At 34.0% G+C, this 14,313-nt stretch overlaps 1 protein-coding gene across 2 annotated transcripts in view; it reads right to left on the bottom strand.

Moving 5' to 3' along the window:
* Positions 1-14,313, bottom strand: part of ROCK1 (Rho associated coiled-coil containing protein kinase 1) — a 79,325-nt gene that overhangs the window by 16,177 nt on the left and 48,835 nt on the right. For both annotated transcript variants that reach the window (XM_079301246.1, XM_079301247.1), the window contains 14 exons: positions 12,876-12,924; positions 12,166-12,301; positions 11,674-11,765; positions 11,312-11,558; positions 9,572-9,678; positions 8,329-8,479; positions 7,293-7,453; positions 6,196-6,380; positions 5,426-5,495; positions 3,986-4,080; positions 2,554-2,719; positions 1,022-1,115; positions 524-612; positions 6-194 (listed from right to left, as the gene is read on the bottom strand). In XM_079301246.1, the coding sequence (XP_079157372.1) occupies positions 6-194; positions 524-612; positions 1,022-1,115; positions 2,554-2,719; positions 3,986-4,080; positions 5,426-5,495; positions 6,196-6,380; positions 7,293-7,453; positions 8,329-8,479; positions 9,572-9,678; positions 11,312-11,558; positions 11,674-11,765; positions 12,166-12,301; positions 12,876-12,924 (1,831 nt within the window). The remainder of the gene's footprint in view (positions 1-5; positions 195-523; positions 613-1,021; positions 1,116-2,553; positions 2,720-3,985; positions 4,081-5,425; positions 5,496-6,195; positions 6,381-7,292; positions 7,454-8,328; positions 8,480-9,571; positions 9,679-11,311; positions 11,559-11,673; positions 11,766-12,165; positions 12,302-12,875; positions 12,925-14,313) is intronic.

The raw sequence follows: 14,313 nt of genomic DNA on the forward strand, positions 1-14,313 counted from the left end.
TTTACCGCTTGCATTTCATTAAGCTCCTTTTGGTATTTCACTACCATCTGATTGAATTTCTCTTTTTCTTGATTAAGTTCTAATTGGAGCTTTCGGTTTTCCTTCTCCTTCTTCCTCAAATCTTGCATGTTAGCTTTCTTTCTGTCTATTTTAAAATCTTTCCGATTCATTATCTCAGCCAGTTTGTTGACAGCCTGTTAAGAAAAAGGAGAACCAGTAAGAAAAATTATATATGCAGCATGTTTTATAAAAAACTTCTCAGTTCCCCTAGTTACAGGGTCTGATAAAAAAACATCCCTTCCCCAACAAAAATGGCTCTTACCCACAATCAATGTAATACTGAAAAGTACACAGCATCAAAACTTACTCCTTCAAATGTAAATTAAACAATGTATACTGTACATCATGGTTAATACAAACCTTATTTTCAAAGGAACTAAGTACCTTCACAAAAGCAAAAAATTTGAAATATTTCTGTTAATGCAAAATAATTATCACTATTAAATCGCATAAAAAGTTGTACCTGTGTCTTCAGAGTTTTTTCAGTGTTTATGCTCTTCTCATATTGCATTCTAATATTATTGATTTCCTCCTCCTTTTTCATTTTGTAATCTGTTAAAACAATATTCAACTTTGAGGTATTTTAGTACAAGGTAATTATTTTAAAACTTAATTACTTCTATAAGTGCTTTTTTTTTTTCATTCTGTTTTCCTGTTGCTTTGCTTTTTGAGAAAAATACAATTTGCAAAGACAAAGATTATCAGTTTAACACTACTGGAATGACAGAAAATTCCAGAAGGACTTATCAGAAAGGCACAAGGAGGAAATAGTAAATCCAACATCAAGCCCAAAATAATACAGAAGATAAATAGCAATGTCTTCTTCCACTTCCCATTTCTCCACGTATGTGAGAATTTATATGATTGAATTTATATGATATGAATTAATATGATTGATATGAATTCAGATTCAACTGTGCTTCAGAACAGGTAACAGATTAAAACTCCAAACATGACATACCTTCCTCTTGTTTCTTAAATTTTTCACTGATCTCTGTATTTTCCTTTGTTATTAAATCAACATCTTTGGTTAAAGTGTTATTAGTTTCTTCCAGCTACATAAAAAGAAACACACTTTAGAATAAAAAACTTTGCATAAATTCTAAAAATGTCTGTAATACTATTATTTCAAATACCATTTATTCTATAAGAACCATTTACTTAAAACACCTTCTGACTATGTGGACTTTTAAAAAATGCTACTATTCTTCTGTACTGGTTTGATTTACCAAAGGCTCAAAATACACCTGTCCCAGAAAAAAAGAAATTATCACTGCAGAACTGATAACACTGTAGTATGGAATCAAAAATCAATTTAAGCAAAGTTAGATTGTCAGTTACGGAATGTGGCAATTTTCAATGAATTTGCTGTACTTTGGATAAACTAATATGTAGAGCCTTGATTTTTTGAATCCAGACAGAAAAGTAGCTGACACGTGCTAGAACTCCAGCACTGAAGTCTACAGTAGATACAAAGCATTTACTGCTAGATAATTGTCATAAATCATGAAAATCGGGATAAAAACAAAATGAAATTTGGTCTAAGACAAGGCAGACACAGGTAAATATGTAAAGAACTTGCAAAAAAAAAAGAAAAAAGTTGGAGAGGAAAACCACAACAACTTTGAATTTGTGAGGATGTTCGCTGCCACAGACAGGATCATTTAACAAATTTATATAAAAAATCAGACATATTTGTATTCCTAAATAAAGGTTTTGTTTGAAGCCTATACAAATGATTATGTATTAAGCTGTCTGAAAAAATCAGAATACTTGAAACCAAAAATACATTGGCAAGAAGGTATTCTTTTAATGCCACAGAGATAGTCTTCTAAATGCTAATAAAGAAGAAGTGGTATTCTGGAGATCTCAAGCTTAAAAAAGCAAACTCATGAAACAAATACTATTTGCACTATCTTTTCATAGAGATGGAATATCCAATAACAGAAAGCTTTGAGCAACTGAGCCAACTTCAGTTACACCTGGAGTTTTACACCCCCAGGATTTTTAAGAAACATGCATAGCAAATGCTAAACCAGAAACAGATCAATGACAAAATAACTATGCTACATATGTACTAATATCCAGAAGCTATGCTATAAGTGTCTTCAAAAATTACATTTTGGGGTTTGGACTGTGAAACTCAAGACTGTCAAAGACTAAGTTACTTTGCAGTGCGAGTTTCTATTACACAGCTCCACAAATTTACAAGACTTAAATAATACACTTGGCAATGACAAGAAGTAAATACAAAAGGCTTAGTAACTGAATCATAGACATTCACTTGATTTTTCATTCATCTCAGATTAATGAATTTTGGTTTTTAGGGAGGTCACATGATGAAATTTAAATGTTAAAGATTCTAAGTGACTCCAAAACTTAAGATACTTAATGAGTTATCACTTATGACCACAAGACTTCATTAATTAAAATTGTGAGTTTTTGTTTCCAGTTGGAAGAGATTTATACAGGTATTGCTAACAGTTAATTTACCCTTCTTATGATGATGTCCTTATCAGTCAATTCTTGTCTGTGCCTTGATGCAGCTTTTTTGCTTTCCTGATTCAGTTCGTAATACTGTTCTTCAGCGAGTGCCCGTGCCAATCGTTCTGACTCAGCTTTGGTTTCAGCTAAATCCAACTGGGTGGCAAGTGTTTCTCTGTAAGAAAGGACATTAAGACTTCCTTTTCCTATGCAAAACACGCCAAATTTTCAGGAAGACTATCAAACCCAAATTATCACTCAGTAATGGTTATTATCTTAGTTTCTTAAGAAAAGCAGAGCTACAAAATTGCATTCCGTACACTTGTATCTTTTGATGGTCCACTACAAGCTTACTATGCTTTCATTAACATTTCAATCATGCATGAAACACCAAGATGCATTCTTTTGCCTTTGAGGAACAGAAAATAAAACTAAATTATATGTACAGAGTGTTCCATCAAATGATACTTAACCCACATTTGCCCATTATCACAATTTCCATAGTTATATTCAAGTGAGAAATGCTTAGGATGCACCTAAGTGCAGAGAATAGTAAGGGAATAGAATACAAAGAATCTATAAAAAGAAGCAAAGAAATAAGTAACCACAAGAAGAATAAGGGAAGTCTTGCCTACCTTCTCCTCCCTCCCATTTTCTTTACATTGGTTACCACTTGTGAACAACTTTGAAGAGACATACATATTTTTCTCCAATACCCTATTTACTAGCACAGTATCTTCTCTTTCTCCCTTTCTTAGTCCACCAAAATGCTGTACAAAATGAACTCTGTACCTAACTCTGCCCTTCAGACTGTTTTCCAATGCTGATGCTCAATCAAGCAGAACAAGAGAGACAGACTTTGAAAGAAACTGTACTTCATGCATAAGGCTACAGTCTCCCTCTTCAGAACATGAAATGAATTAGGAAATTGGAAAAACAAGCTTAAGAGCTTAAGAAATTTTTCATATTTGATAGCTTAGGAAATAGTACATCACAATTAACAGTTTTGCTGTAATCAGAAGTATACTAAATTTCAAAGACTTTGCGTTACTTTTTTCTCCAATTATTTTACTGACTATAGAAATATATTAATGAATTATCAGGATAATAGAATCAAATCTTAAAAGCTGGTAAGTGAGATGATTACCACAAATTGGAATGTTTTCTAAATTTTTGACTCTTATTAAATTCTCAGAAAAGTTATTATTCTTCTTACAAACATGATAATGTCCAAAGCAAATATGAATGAACATATTCAGCTTTCTGAGCCAGTACAGGCAACATCCTATGTCTTTGTCACTTACAAGGTGTTACAGAACACTTTTGAGGCTTTTTCTAAATGAATTAAAACATCTTGGATCTGATTCCAAGTATTCGTGAGTGAGACAGCATTAAATGGAAAAACTTAGGTCTTTATGTGAGAAACATATAATGGGCATACTTTTCATTTTGCAGCTCCTGCATTTTTCTTTGTGTTTCTTTATTCCTTTCATCAATTTCCTCTTTCAGTTCTTTAACCTGAGTTTTGTAAAGTGTCTGTAAAAGAAAGCATAAAAAAGGAATCATTATTCAAACTCCATACTGAAAATCTTCCTTGTTTTCAGTCTACTTAGTTTGAATTTGTCAAACCCCAACACATGTTAATACTGTCATTAATGAAATTTCCTCCTTCCTTCCTCTCCCAGATGTTTCTTTCCAGTTTCTGTTGAGTAGGGAACTGATATGACCAAATTAGTTTTCAGTTTTCTAGTGTGTTTTCCTACATAGCTGCACAAATACACATGCTGCAAAAGAGAAGGAAGGCACTGTGACACAGCAGAACAGGTCTCCTGAACACAACAGGACAAAACTGCATCTTGAAGCAGCACTTGTCTCAAAATGTTCACCCAACAAGCATAAGACCACTCTGTGCTTACACCTGTTTCATTCTTTTTGTGTCCATGCACCTTTTCTCTGATAACCTTAAGTTCTTTTCTGTACAAACTTAATAAGTGATTCAGCTGAGGTGTGATTTATATAAATGATTTCTGGTTTTTATTAGTATTGTTATTATTAACATTACCTGTAATTCTGAAAGTTAAAATTTGATCTCCTACAGTAAACTACTTTTGCTAAATATTCAGACTGAATTATTAATGTCTTGTTTAAAGAAAAAAGAAGAAACTGAGAAACACAATGCTCTGCATCTTCTTATTAGCAGTATGTCATGGAGAAATGCACAAAAAGCCCTGCAACAGATAATGAAATGATAATCATATGCACTTTAGTAAACACAAAAATTTTTATTGCCTCTCCCAGGAAAAAACAAATTTAGAAGTATTTACCAAAGTGAAATGAGTCTGTCCATATTCACAAATGTATTTGAAGTTCAGGTGTTACAGAGAACCTTCTACTATTGTTTTCTTTTCACAGTGATGGAACAGATCAAACTACATCTATGAAACAGACATTTTGGCTACCTGGAGTACCCAGTAAGGTTCTTCAGAGATTCAGGTGCAGAGAAGGTAGCTTTTTAGAATAAAGGAATACATGCTCAATGCTACTGAGTCTATAGATCTTAAAGATATCTATGGTACATCAACACCATGGAATATTTTCCAGTAAGTTTGGAGATTTTTAACTCTCTACAAAGTCTGCAGTTGTATCAGAAAAATATCTCCTTTCCAACCTCAGGAGAGGAACAACTCAGACGAATAATTCAGGTAATGTCCATCTAATGTTCTTTAGTATTTTGTTCTTTGTTTGTATTTCAGGAAGGATTTTCTGAACTGTTGATTTATGCAAGGCTGTTACTTACATGAAAACAGTTTTAGTTTCAATTATTCAATGTTAAATGATTTTATGTCAAAATCTAGCACACACTATTTCTTACAAGTCTTACCGAAAAATACTGCTCAGCTTCAAGCTGATCCTGAAGCTCACGCATCTGACCTTCATTTCCTCTGTACTGTCTTTGAAGGCATAAAAAAAAAAAAGAAACATTTAAAGTCAAAAAAGAAAAAGACAATTTCTAACCAGAACAGCATCCTACAATGATCTTCCATTTGCATACATATTACTTCACAAAGAGCAACAGTTTGGTGTATCCTAGAACTCTGATTTAATACAGTTCTTATTCCTAAAACAATGACCATTTCAGTATGTAATTTAGAAACCAAGAAGTACTATAAATGGAGAAACATTAAGCCAGCTGAAAAAAATATATGATAGAAGTATAATTAATGAAAAATATCTTAATTTTAAATTAGTTTAAGAAACATTAAGAAAATGAAACAGACAATTAAAGGGAACTATTGACTTCCATGTAAGTCCCATGTGGTTTAGTAGGTAGCATCAGAGTCAATCCATAAAGACATCATTCAAATAAAACAGGAATATATACATATATATGTATGTGTGTGTGCCTTAAATAGAATGGTGAGCCAAGAACTGTTCTGAATCATAGCTCATAACAAAAATATTCCAACACTGAAGGCTACACAGAAATCATAACATGCAACTACATAAGACTCATAACATGCAGCTAAAAATACTTTTAGTTTAGGGAAAAATGCCTATGCACCAGAGAATTTTATTCACTAGCAGGAACAGGCAAAATAGTACATGTATAATTAAGCAAATTTTTCCATTCTACTTCAGGTTTTTACTCACTTTGCAAGCTGAGCCAACTCAAATTCCAGTAATCTCTTTGCTTCCAACAAGGTATTGATTTCCTGTTTAAGCTGCTTCTCAGAACCCTTCAAGTTATCAGCTTCAAAAGCCTGTGCCTTCAATTCATTCTGTGCTATTATTCGCTTATTCGTCTCTTGTTCAAGCTTAAGTGTCAGATTCCTTACCTAAAAGAAATATTGCAATTTAGGAGCCTTTGCTAAATAACCAATTGCATGTGGCTCAAGAGGTTTCACATATGGATTATTTTATATTAAAAACCAGTGACTAGATGCTACACCATGTACCATATGTCAAAACATTCCTGGATCTCCGAACACTTCAGTGCAATAATCTCACACTAAGTTACTGCCCTTAGAACTTATGGCAGTGATGCTGCAGCATGATAAAGCTTTCCCATCTTTAGTTTATTTCCAAGTCCCCAGTTTAACTTACCAACAGTTGAACAACAATTAGAAAGAATTGTTAGGAATTGTTTCTAACAATTAGTTAGAAAGACAACAGTTGAAGAAACTGAAATTGTCTGCAAAACTCTCTATGGATTTCAGATCTTAAAACCTCTCACCCTAGAAAAAAATGCAGCTTACCAACTACATAGAAACTAATATACATGAGTTGTGACCCCTGCAAAAGGTGTTAGAAACTTTATTTCCACTGTCCTGTAAAGAAAATGTAAGGATGAAGCAATTATTCTTAGTTCCTAGTTTTCACACTCGGTATTGTAATTGTATTTCCTTGAACAAAAGGAAAGAATGAAAACTAGACAACAAAAACTCAGACCTGTAAATCATCCACATCAATTAGACTGCACAATCAAATTCACAAGCAAATTTTTTCTTTAGCAAAAGAGAAAACACAAAGAAAAGTGTTATACTGAGGTTCATAAATGCAAGACATGCTAGAGTTAAGAAGCAAGCAGAAATTACCTAAACTTACTTAGGTCAACAACAATCCTCAATTCCACTGAGATTTGTATTATATAAGGAGCTCAATTTAAGTGAATTTAATTTTCTATTTCTCAGTTCAACTCTAATTTCTTATTCATACAGAAAATTATTAGCGATGAACCTTTCACTTACTTCATCTTCCAGTCTCTCCTTTTGCTGAAGAAGATGTTCCAGTTTCTGCTGAGATTGCTTCAGGTCAAAGTCCAACATGGAACACTGTTTTTCAGCTTGAACAATTCGATTTTCTGCCTTTTCTCTTGCTGCCCGTTCTTCCCTTATCTTTTTTTCCATTTCTAAAAAGAAAAGAAAAACAACAAAAATGAGTACATAGCATGTGAAAGAATGCTTTTGTAAAAATAGTCATAAATATTCTAATATTTTTCAGACCCTTTTGTTCAGCTATCTATGCTTTTCTGCTGTTTGATGGACTGATTACTAAGCAAAAAGATCCTGACATTATTACAAGGAACACTAAAAAAGAAATAGAATTCCAATCTGCATTCAAAGCACTGGAATATTATATCATGACAACTGAAAGATAAATAGTGAAAGAAATAAAGAAAGAAACACAAATTCTTGAAGTAATAATTTTGAAGTAAGGCAAAGTTTCATTTCCATGAATTGAGAGTATCAAAAGTAAAAAATGCTACCATTATTGTTAAAAACCACATTTAGGTGCTGATGACCTTCACAGAGAAAACCAGACATATTCAATTACAATATCAAGACACACCTTTGATTCATGGATATACATCTGTAAAAGAAACTTCTCACTTCACTTCAGACAAGCCTAATAAAACACTGGTATTTTTAATGCAGTTACACAGGAATGAAAGCTGCAAGATATCTCTCTTGATAATGGATTCCTTTAGTTCTGTTTAGCATTAGACAGAATTTCAAGAATCAATAGGATTTTAGAAGCCAAGAAAGGCTTTGAAATAAGGTATGCAAAACATTAAGAAACAATACAATTTTTATGAAATAGCATGTAAGGGAAAATAATTTAAAATATGTAGTTTTCATGTTTTAATATCTATATGCATTTTCCTTATACAAGGGGTCAAACACTTGTGCAGGAGTAGTACGTTGTAAGGCAATGTGCATTAAAATATCGTAATCAGAACACATTTTATTACATATTTACCTGAAACTTGCAGGAAACACTTACCACACATGGCAACTGATCTTGCCTCCTCTATTGACTGGTGTTTGTCAGTTAACCGCGCCTTAGTCACTTTGTGCTCATTGACTTCCTGTTCTAACCGGTCTTGTAAGGATTTCAGCTTGTAGTTCAAATCTATCTCTAAATTATTCTTTTCCTAAAGATAAGGATAAAGTTACCAGATTTCTATAATACCTGAGGGAAACACATTTTTATTCCCTTTTCTAATATTGAATTTCTATTATCAAGGGATTATCAATGTTATTTTCCATGCTTAGTAAAGAACAGTAACAGACCAAAACTGTACTCAATGCTCTGGAAAAAATGTCATTCACTTTTTTTCAGTAGTCTGTAAGTTTGTAAGAAAATGGAAACTTGTTAATTTGTATAATCAATAGTCACCTAAATTGGAAACATACAACTGATGAACTGACATCCTAGAGCACAGAGGGATCTGATTTATTGTTACCTGGATGGACTTGAGTTGTTTAATTTCTAGGCTTGCCAGACACTAACAGTAATTCACCAAACAAGCACTGAAGATGCGCTTTGAGAAACGAGGACTTGCCTTTGAATGGTTGCTTCACATAACAACTAGAATTGCTTGTCCCTTTCCTCACAGGCTGTCAAATCTCTGGTTTATTCACATAGAGAACACAGCACTGCGAGTCTTTCCCTGACCTAACTAGACAGAGTTAACTCTGCAGTCTGTCTGGAGAAAAGGTGCAGGACTTCCTTTTACTCTTAACTCGTTCTTCCATCATATGGAGGGGATCAGAGATGTTAGGGGAACATTCTGCTACCATGCAGAAGGAAGGATGGAAGGACAAAAAAAAATTCCATTCCAAAGTTTATCAAAAGATCTGCCTGGCACTGACCCAGTCAAATTAAAATCCAGTGAAGGCAAAAAAAGACCACTATTTTAAAAAGTTCATAGATTTTCAGAGGCAAGTCTTTGCAGTCAGAGTTAGGTAGGCAGAAAAAAATTCCTTGCTACTGGCAGTAGGGCTGGATCCTTGAATCCAGTGATAATGAATGACAAACACAATTTTTATGCCCAATGCTACAAGAACTACTTGAGGACTTGGGAGACCATCCTGATGAGATTGTAAATTAGCAGTACTTAGTGAATAACTTAAATGCAAGACTGATTTAGAGCAGTAACACTGGACTTGCAAACATCAATAATATTTGAAAATACAATCAAAGGCTGACAAAGAGCATCAGCCTCAACATCATTTCACCATACCTTTTCTGAATGATTAAGCATATCTTGTGCTTGTTTTCTTTCTGCTTCCACTCTTTCAAGATTGTTTTTAATGTTTTTTACTTCTTCTTGTAAAGTCGTAATCCGAACTGCCACAAAAAATTAAATACCACTCAATATTAGTTACTTTACATAGATCAACTCGTTTTGCAACTTTTATTGCTTTCTGGGCTCATAAAATATTTCAAATACTTCAAATTTTTCAGGCACACAAAGGCCATACATTGTAGAGGAAACTGACCTTTTTAGACACTCTTTATGCATGTCATCAGTAACAACTCACAAAAACTAATCATGCAAAAATGGTTCCTGCCTTCCATCACTTCCATTATCTATTATTCAAAATTTCTTTCATTAACCTAAGTTCTGCTATGCTATAGAACAAGCACCTGTAAGTGATACCAACTTAATTAATGGGTAGATAAGGTACATTACAGAGAACAGTCTCAAACAGATTTTTGGGTAGTAACACAAAATGTATTCACCTAAGTGTAACACAAACCATGGGGAAGTCAGGCACTGAAACAGGCTCCCCATGGAAGGTGTGGAATCACCACTCCTGAAAGCATTCAAAACGTGTAAATGTGGCATTTAAGGATGTGGTTTAGTGGTGGATTTGGCAGATCTGGGTTAACAGGTGGCCTCAATGATCTTAGAGGCCTTTTCCAACCAAAACTATCCTATAATTTTAAGTGCTATGACATGGAAAAAGGAATTATTCCTCAAACTCCACACATCTACCCTTGTGTGGCATAAGAGTTTATATGAAATACTAAGTAGAAACATGAGGTTTGGAAGGACCTCTGAAAACCACCTAGTGCAACCACACTGTCACATGCAGGGACACCCCTCACTAGACCATGCTGCTCAAAGTCCATCCAATCCAGCTGGAAACACTTCTAGGGACAAGGCAACAACAGTTTCTCTGGGCAACCTGTTCCAGTCTCACCACCCCTATTGCAAAAACTTTCTTCCTATATCAAATGTAAATCTACTCTCTTTCAATTTAAAACCATTGCCCCTTGGTCTATCATTATGGGCTGGGATAAAAAGTCTGCCTGTACAAGCTCCTTTTTAGTAGGGAAAGGAGAGTCCTCATCAAAAGCCTGCACCTCATGGAAACTCAATACTGCAAATAGATGGTCCAAAATGTCAAGAGACAAGGGCCATTAGCATAGGCACAGTCATCAACTAATACATCTGAATAGTTTCTAATATGGAGAATCAATACAAATAGTAGAAAGTTTCACGCATCCTGAAAAAAAGGATTCTACAGCCCTTATTGTACTCTTAACCTTGCTTATAAAAGTAATGTAGAATCATCATAAAAGAAAACAAATGCAATTTAACAAAAAAAATTCTTCTTCACAAATGAGAGAAGAGCAAGTGCAGAATATACCAATTTGGCTACTGCACAAGGCAGTTAAGACAGTGTTGCATCTTCTCTAACACTGTATCAGCTCTTCATATTTTTGCACCACTGGACTCAGACTTTTAGCCAGTGCAGCCCCAGACTCACAGCCAGTGTTTGACACTCTTTGATTTTTATAGTCTCTCTACTGCCCAAGAGCTGCTCAGCATGATCAGGAAGCCAGATCCAATGCTCAGAAATTGTTCTGTCACACTTGGTTTGCAGGCTGGCTCTCCTCCCGTCAAGCTCTACTTCACTTAAGTAGGATTATCACAACTTTTTTTGGTAAAGTATAAATTCTGAATAATTACCCTGTAGTTCTCCAATCATTTCAGATCCATGACTTCTGTCCCTTCGTTCTGACTCCAAAGCTGCTTGTAGTTGGTAATAATCTTTCTCCACCTGCAGTTTTGTGCTTTCCAGAACTCTGCACCTTTCCTGCAGTTCTCTATTCAGTGATTCTACCTGACTTAATGACTTGCTCATTTCTGTGTTACCCTTTCTCAGTCTTGCAGCTGTGTCAGATTCTGTCCTCAGCAAATCATTTGCTTCTTCTAGCTGTTTAAAATAAATCAGACAAGATTCTCAAACATAAAGATTATGGAATGAGTTTTGCTACATTTGAATGTTCAAATCTAAGAAACAATGAAGACAAGGAACACAAACAACATACTTGTTTTTGTAACTGTGTTATCTTCTCATTTGAAATTTGTGAATGCTGGCTGATTTTTTTCAAGTCTTCCATCTGATCTTTTAGTGTGGACACTAAAGAGAAATTGCATCATTAATACAGCATACTACAAAACCTTCGGGGTTTTATTCTTCTTTTTTTACAAAAACATGCTCCAAAATATTGTTTTGCAGTGATAGGGTTTTTTGTTGATTTTTTGCTTCTTATATATATTTTTAGGTCAAATTTTGTGCTTGCAGACCAACAACATAGCACATAGAACAACAACATAGTACTGCAGAGAACAGAATCTGAAAATAAGAACAAAAAAACTGTGTTCAAATAAAAATGAACTCAAAATCCATGTTCATTATTTGAAAGGATCCCTTTTCCAACTGTAAAGTTGCACAGCACTTAAGATAGTATGATACTAAATTATTCCCCAAAACACATCATATACCTCCTCAGTGTCAACGTTTAAACAATATTGCATACCTTCATTTTCCGCATTACGTCTTTTTTCATTCTCTTGTTCAAATTTTCTTTGGTACTCATTTATCTTATGTTGTAATACCATCTTTTCCTTCTCAATCTGAGACACTGTTGTTTCCAAGTTCTTCCTCTGATTTCCCTAAAATCCAAAGAATTGGTATTTTATACTTATATTTGAAGGAATGATCACTAAACCAGTATCTCTGCAACTAATTAAACAAGGAAACTGATGCATTGTTTCATATGAATGAATTTCTGGCTTCCTTGGAAAGGTTTTCAGAAAGGACAACTTTTTAAATTTCTACATGGCAAATTTATACTTACTAGAAAACTGTTGTTAGTACTATTATATCTAAAGTAACCACTAAAATTATTATCAAGAGACAAGAGAAGGACTCAATAGAAAATCATCTGTATTTTTGCAGCAATTGACTTTGATAAACTCCAGAAAACTTGCAATGAGCAAGACTAAGTAAAATATTTAGCAGAATAAACAGAAATCAGCATGATTTAAAGAATTCTTTTTTTGAAAATGTGCACAAATAAAAATGTAATCTACCAATGCTATGTATTGAAATATGATTGTTAGGTCTCAAACTTAAACACAGAAAAATTTTTTAGTCACAGAAAAAATATCTTGGTATCATGAAAGTACTGCTCCTAACTCCACTCTTTACCAATTTAAGGAATCTTCAGTGAGGAAAAAAAATTACCTCTTCATCCAGTTCTTTCATTATCTTGTCTAGCTTTATGTTTGAAGATCTAAAAATAAAACAAGATAATTTTATAGATACATTATACATACTGCTTTTCTAGTGAAATGATTAGTGACCAAAGCAAACATTTATATTTTGACTCATGTTATTTTGCAATGAACATTTAAAGCTGAAGAAAAATCAATCATTGCAAATAATTTGTAAAATATATCACTTAAGTATTTATCAGCTTTGTTGCAGATTAAATCTGTAAAACTTTAGGTGCCACATTTTATCCCTTAATCTGCAAAAAGCAGCGTATGTACACAACAGATTATCCTTAAGATTAGAATACTCTGGTAAACTGCTAAGACTTCCTCTAGTTGTGACGTCCAAATATCTAAAATAGTTCATTAATTCCACAGTAGACATCTCCCTGCTACAGATAAAGGTACATGAAAAATATTATTTGAAAGTCTCTCTATTGAACAATATATTAGAAGACTGGACTACAGAGAGAGTGCAACGAAATGCACAGTAAAACCTCAATTAACTGGCAATAACATTGACACATCCATTGCATTTCTGTAGGCAGCCACCCCTCTTCAAAGAGACAACAGAGAGAACCCAGACAAGGCTGTCTGGCAGGAACAAAAAGAGGCAGTTACAATAGTTAGTAATACCTCCTATCTACTAGCTCTGCAGTGAATGGCATGACATACCAGAAGACACAGTTGTGCTCTGACAACTTCAGTAGTACTGCAGGAAGACAGCTACTGAATATTCTTCAAGAATGTACATCCTGCTTGTGGAAAGCAATCAGAATGTGCCAACAGTGAGCTTGTGTTTAGGTAAGCAACAGTGTCACACAGCCTATATTCCCACCAGACCATTTTGGTTACCACTTTACACCTAAGGAGCTTGTACAACTACACACTATGGTTCTAATTCACAAGCCTAAATTCTTCTTGTATCAGATACCTAGTGTTGCCTCCTGGGATTATTTAATCCTTCAGGAAAAGAGCTCAGAAGGAGAAGCTAACTGATGAGGAATTCAGATTGCATGGCTCTGAGTAAAAATGCCTGATTATCAGACAAGAAGAATCTCAATTGTTTGTTCATAAGTGTGACTGCAAGAAAAATACCAATTTTCACACAGCTGCTACTTCAGCATGGTAGGAACAGAACTTTAAAAGCAAATAGGTGTTCTTATACATCAGTCATAAAAAATCAGTGATTTTCCAACAAGTACCCTGTATTTAGAAAACAACTAATTAATTCTAATAATACAATATATGCCATATATACAGAATCACATTTTCAAAAAAGTCAGCATGGTATGTACCTCAGTCCAATAAAACATCTGAATACAGAGATATCAGGTACACTCAAACACTTAATGGTCCAGAAAGAATATGTGTTACACAGCTGTCAATAAAAAAAAATTTCTTCATAC

This window comes from Erithacus rubecula (genome assembly GCF_903797595.1).
Source record: "Erithacus rubecula genome assembly, chromosome: 3".
Classification (NCBI taxonomy): domain Eukaryota; kingdom Metazoa; phylum Chordata; class Aves; order Passeriformes; family Muscicapidae; genus Erithacus; species Erithacus rubecula.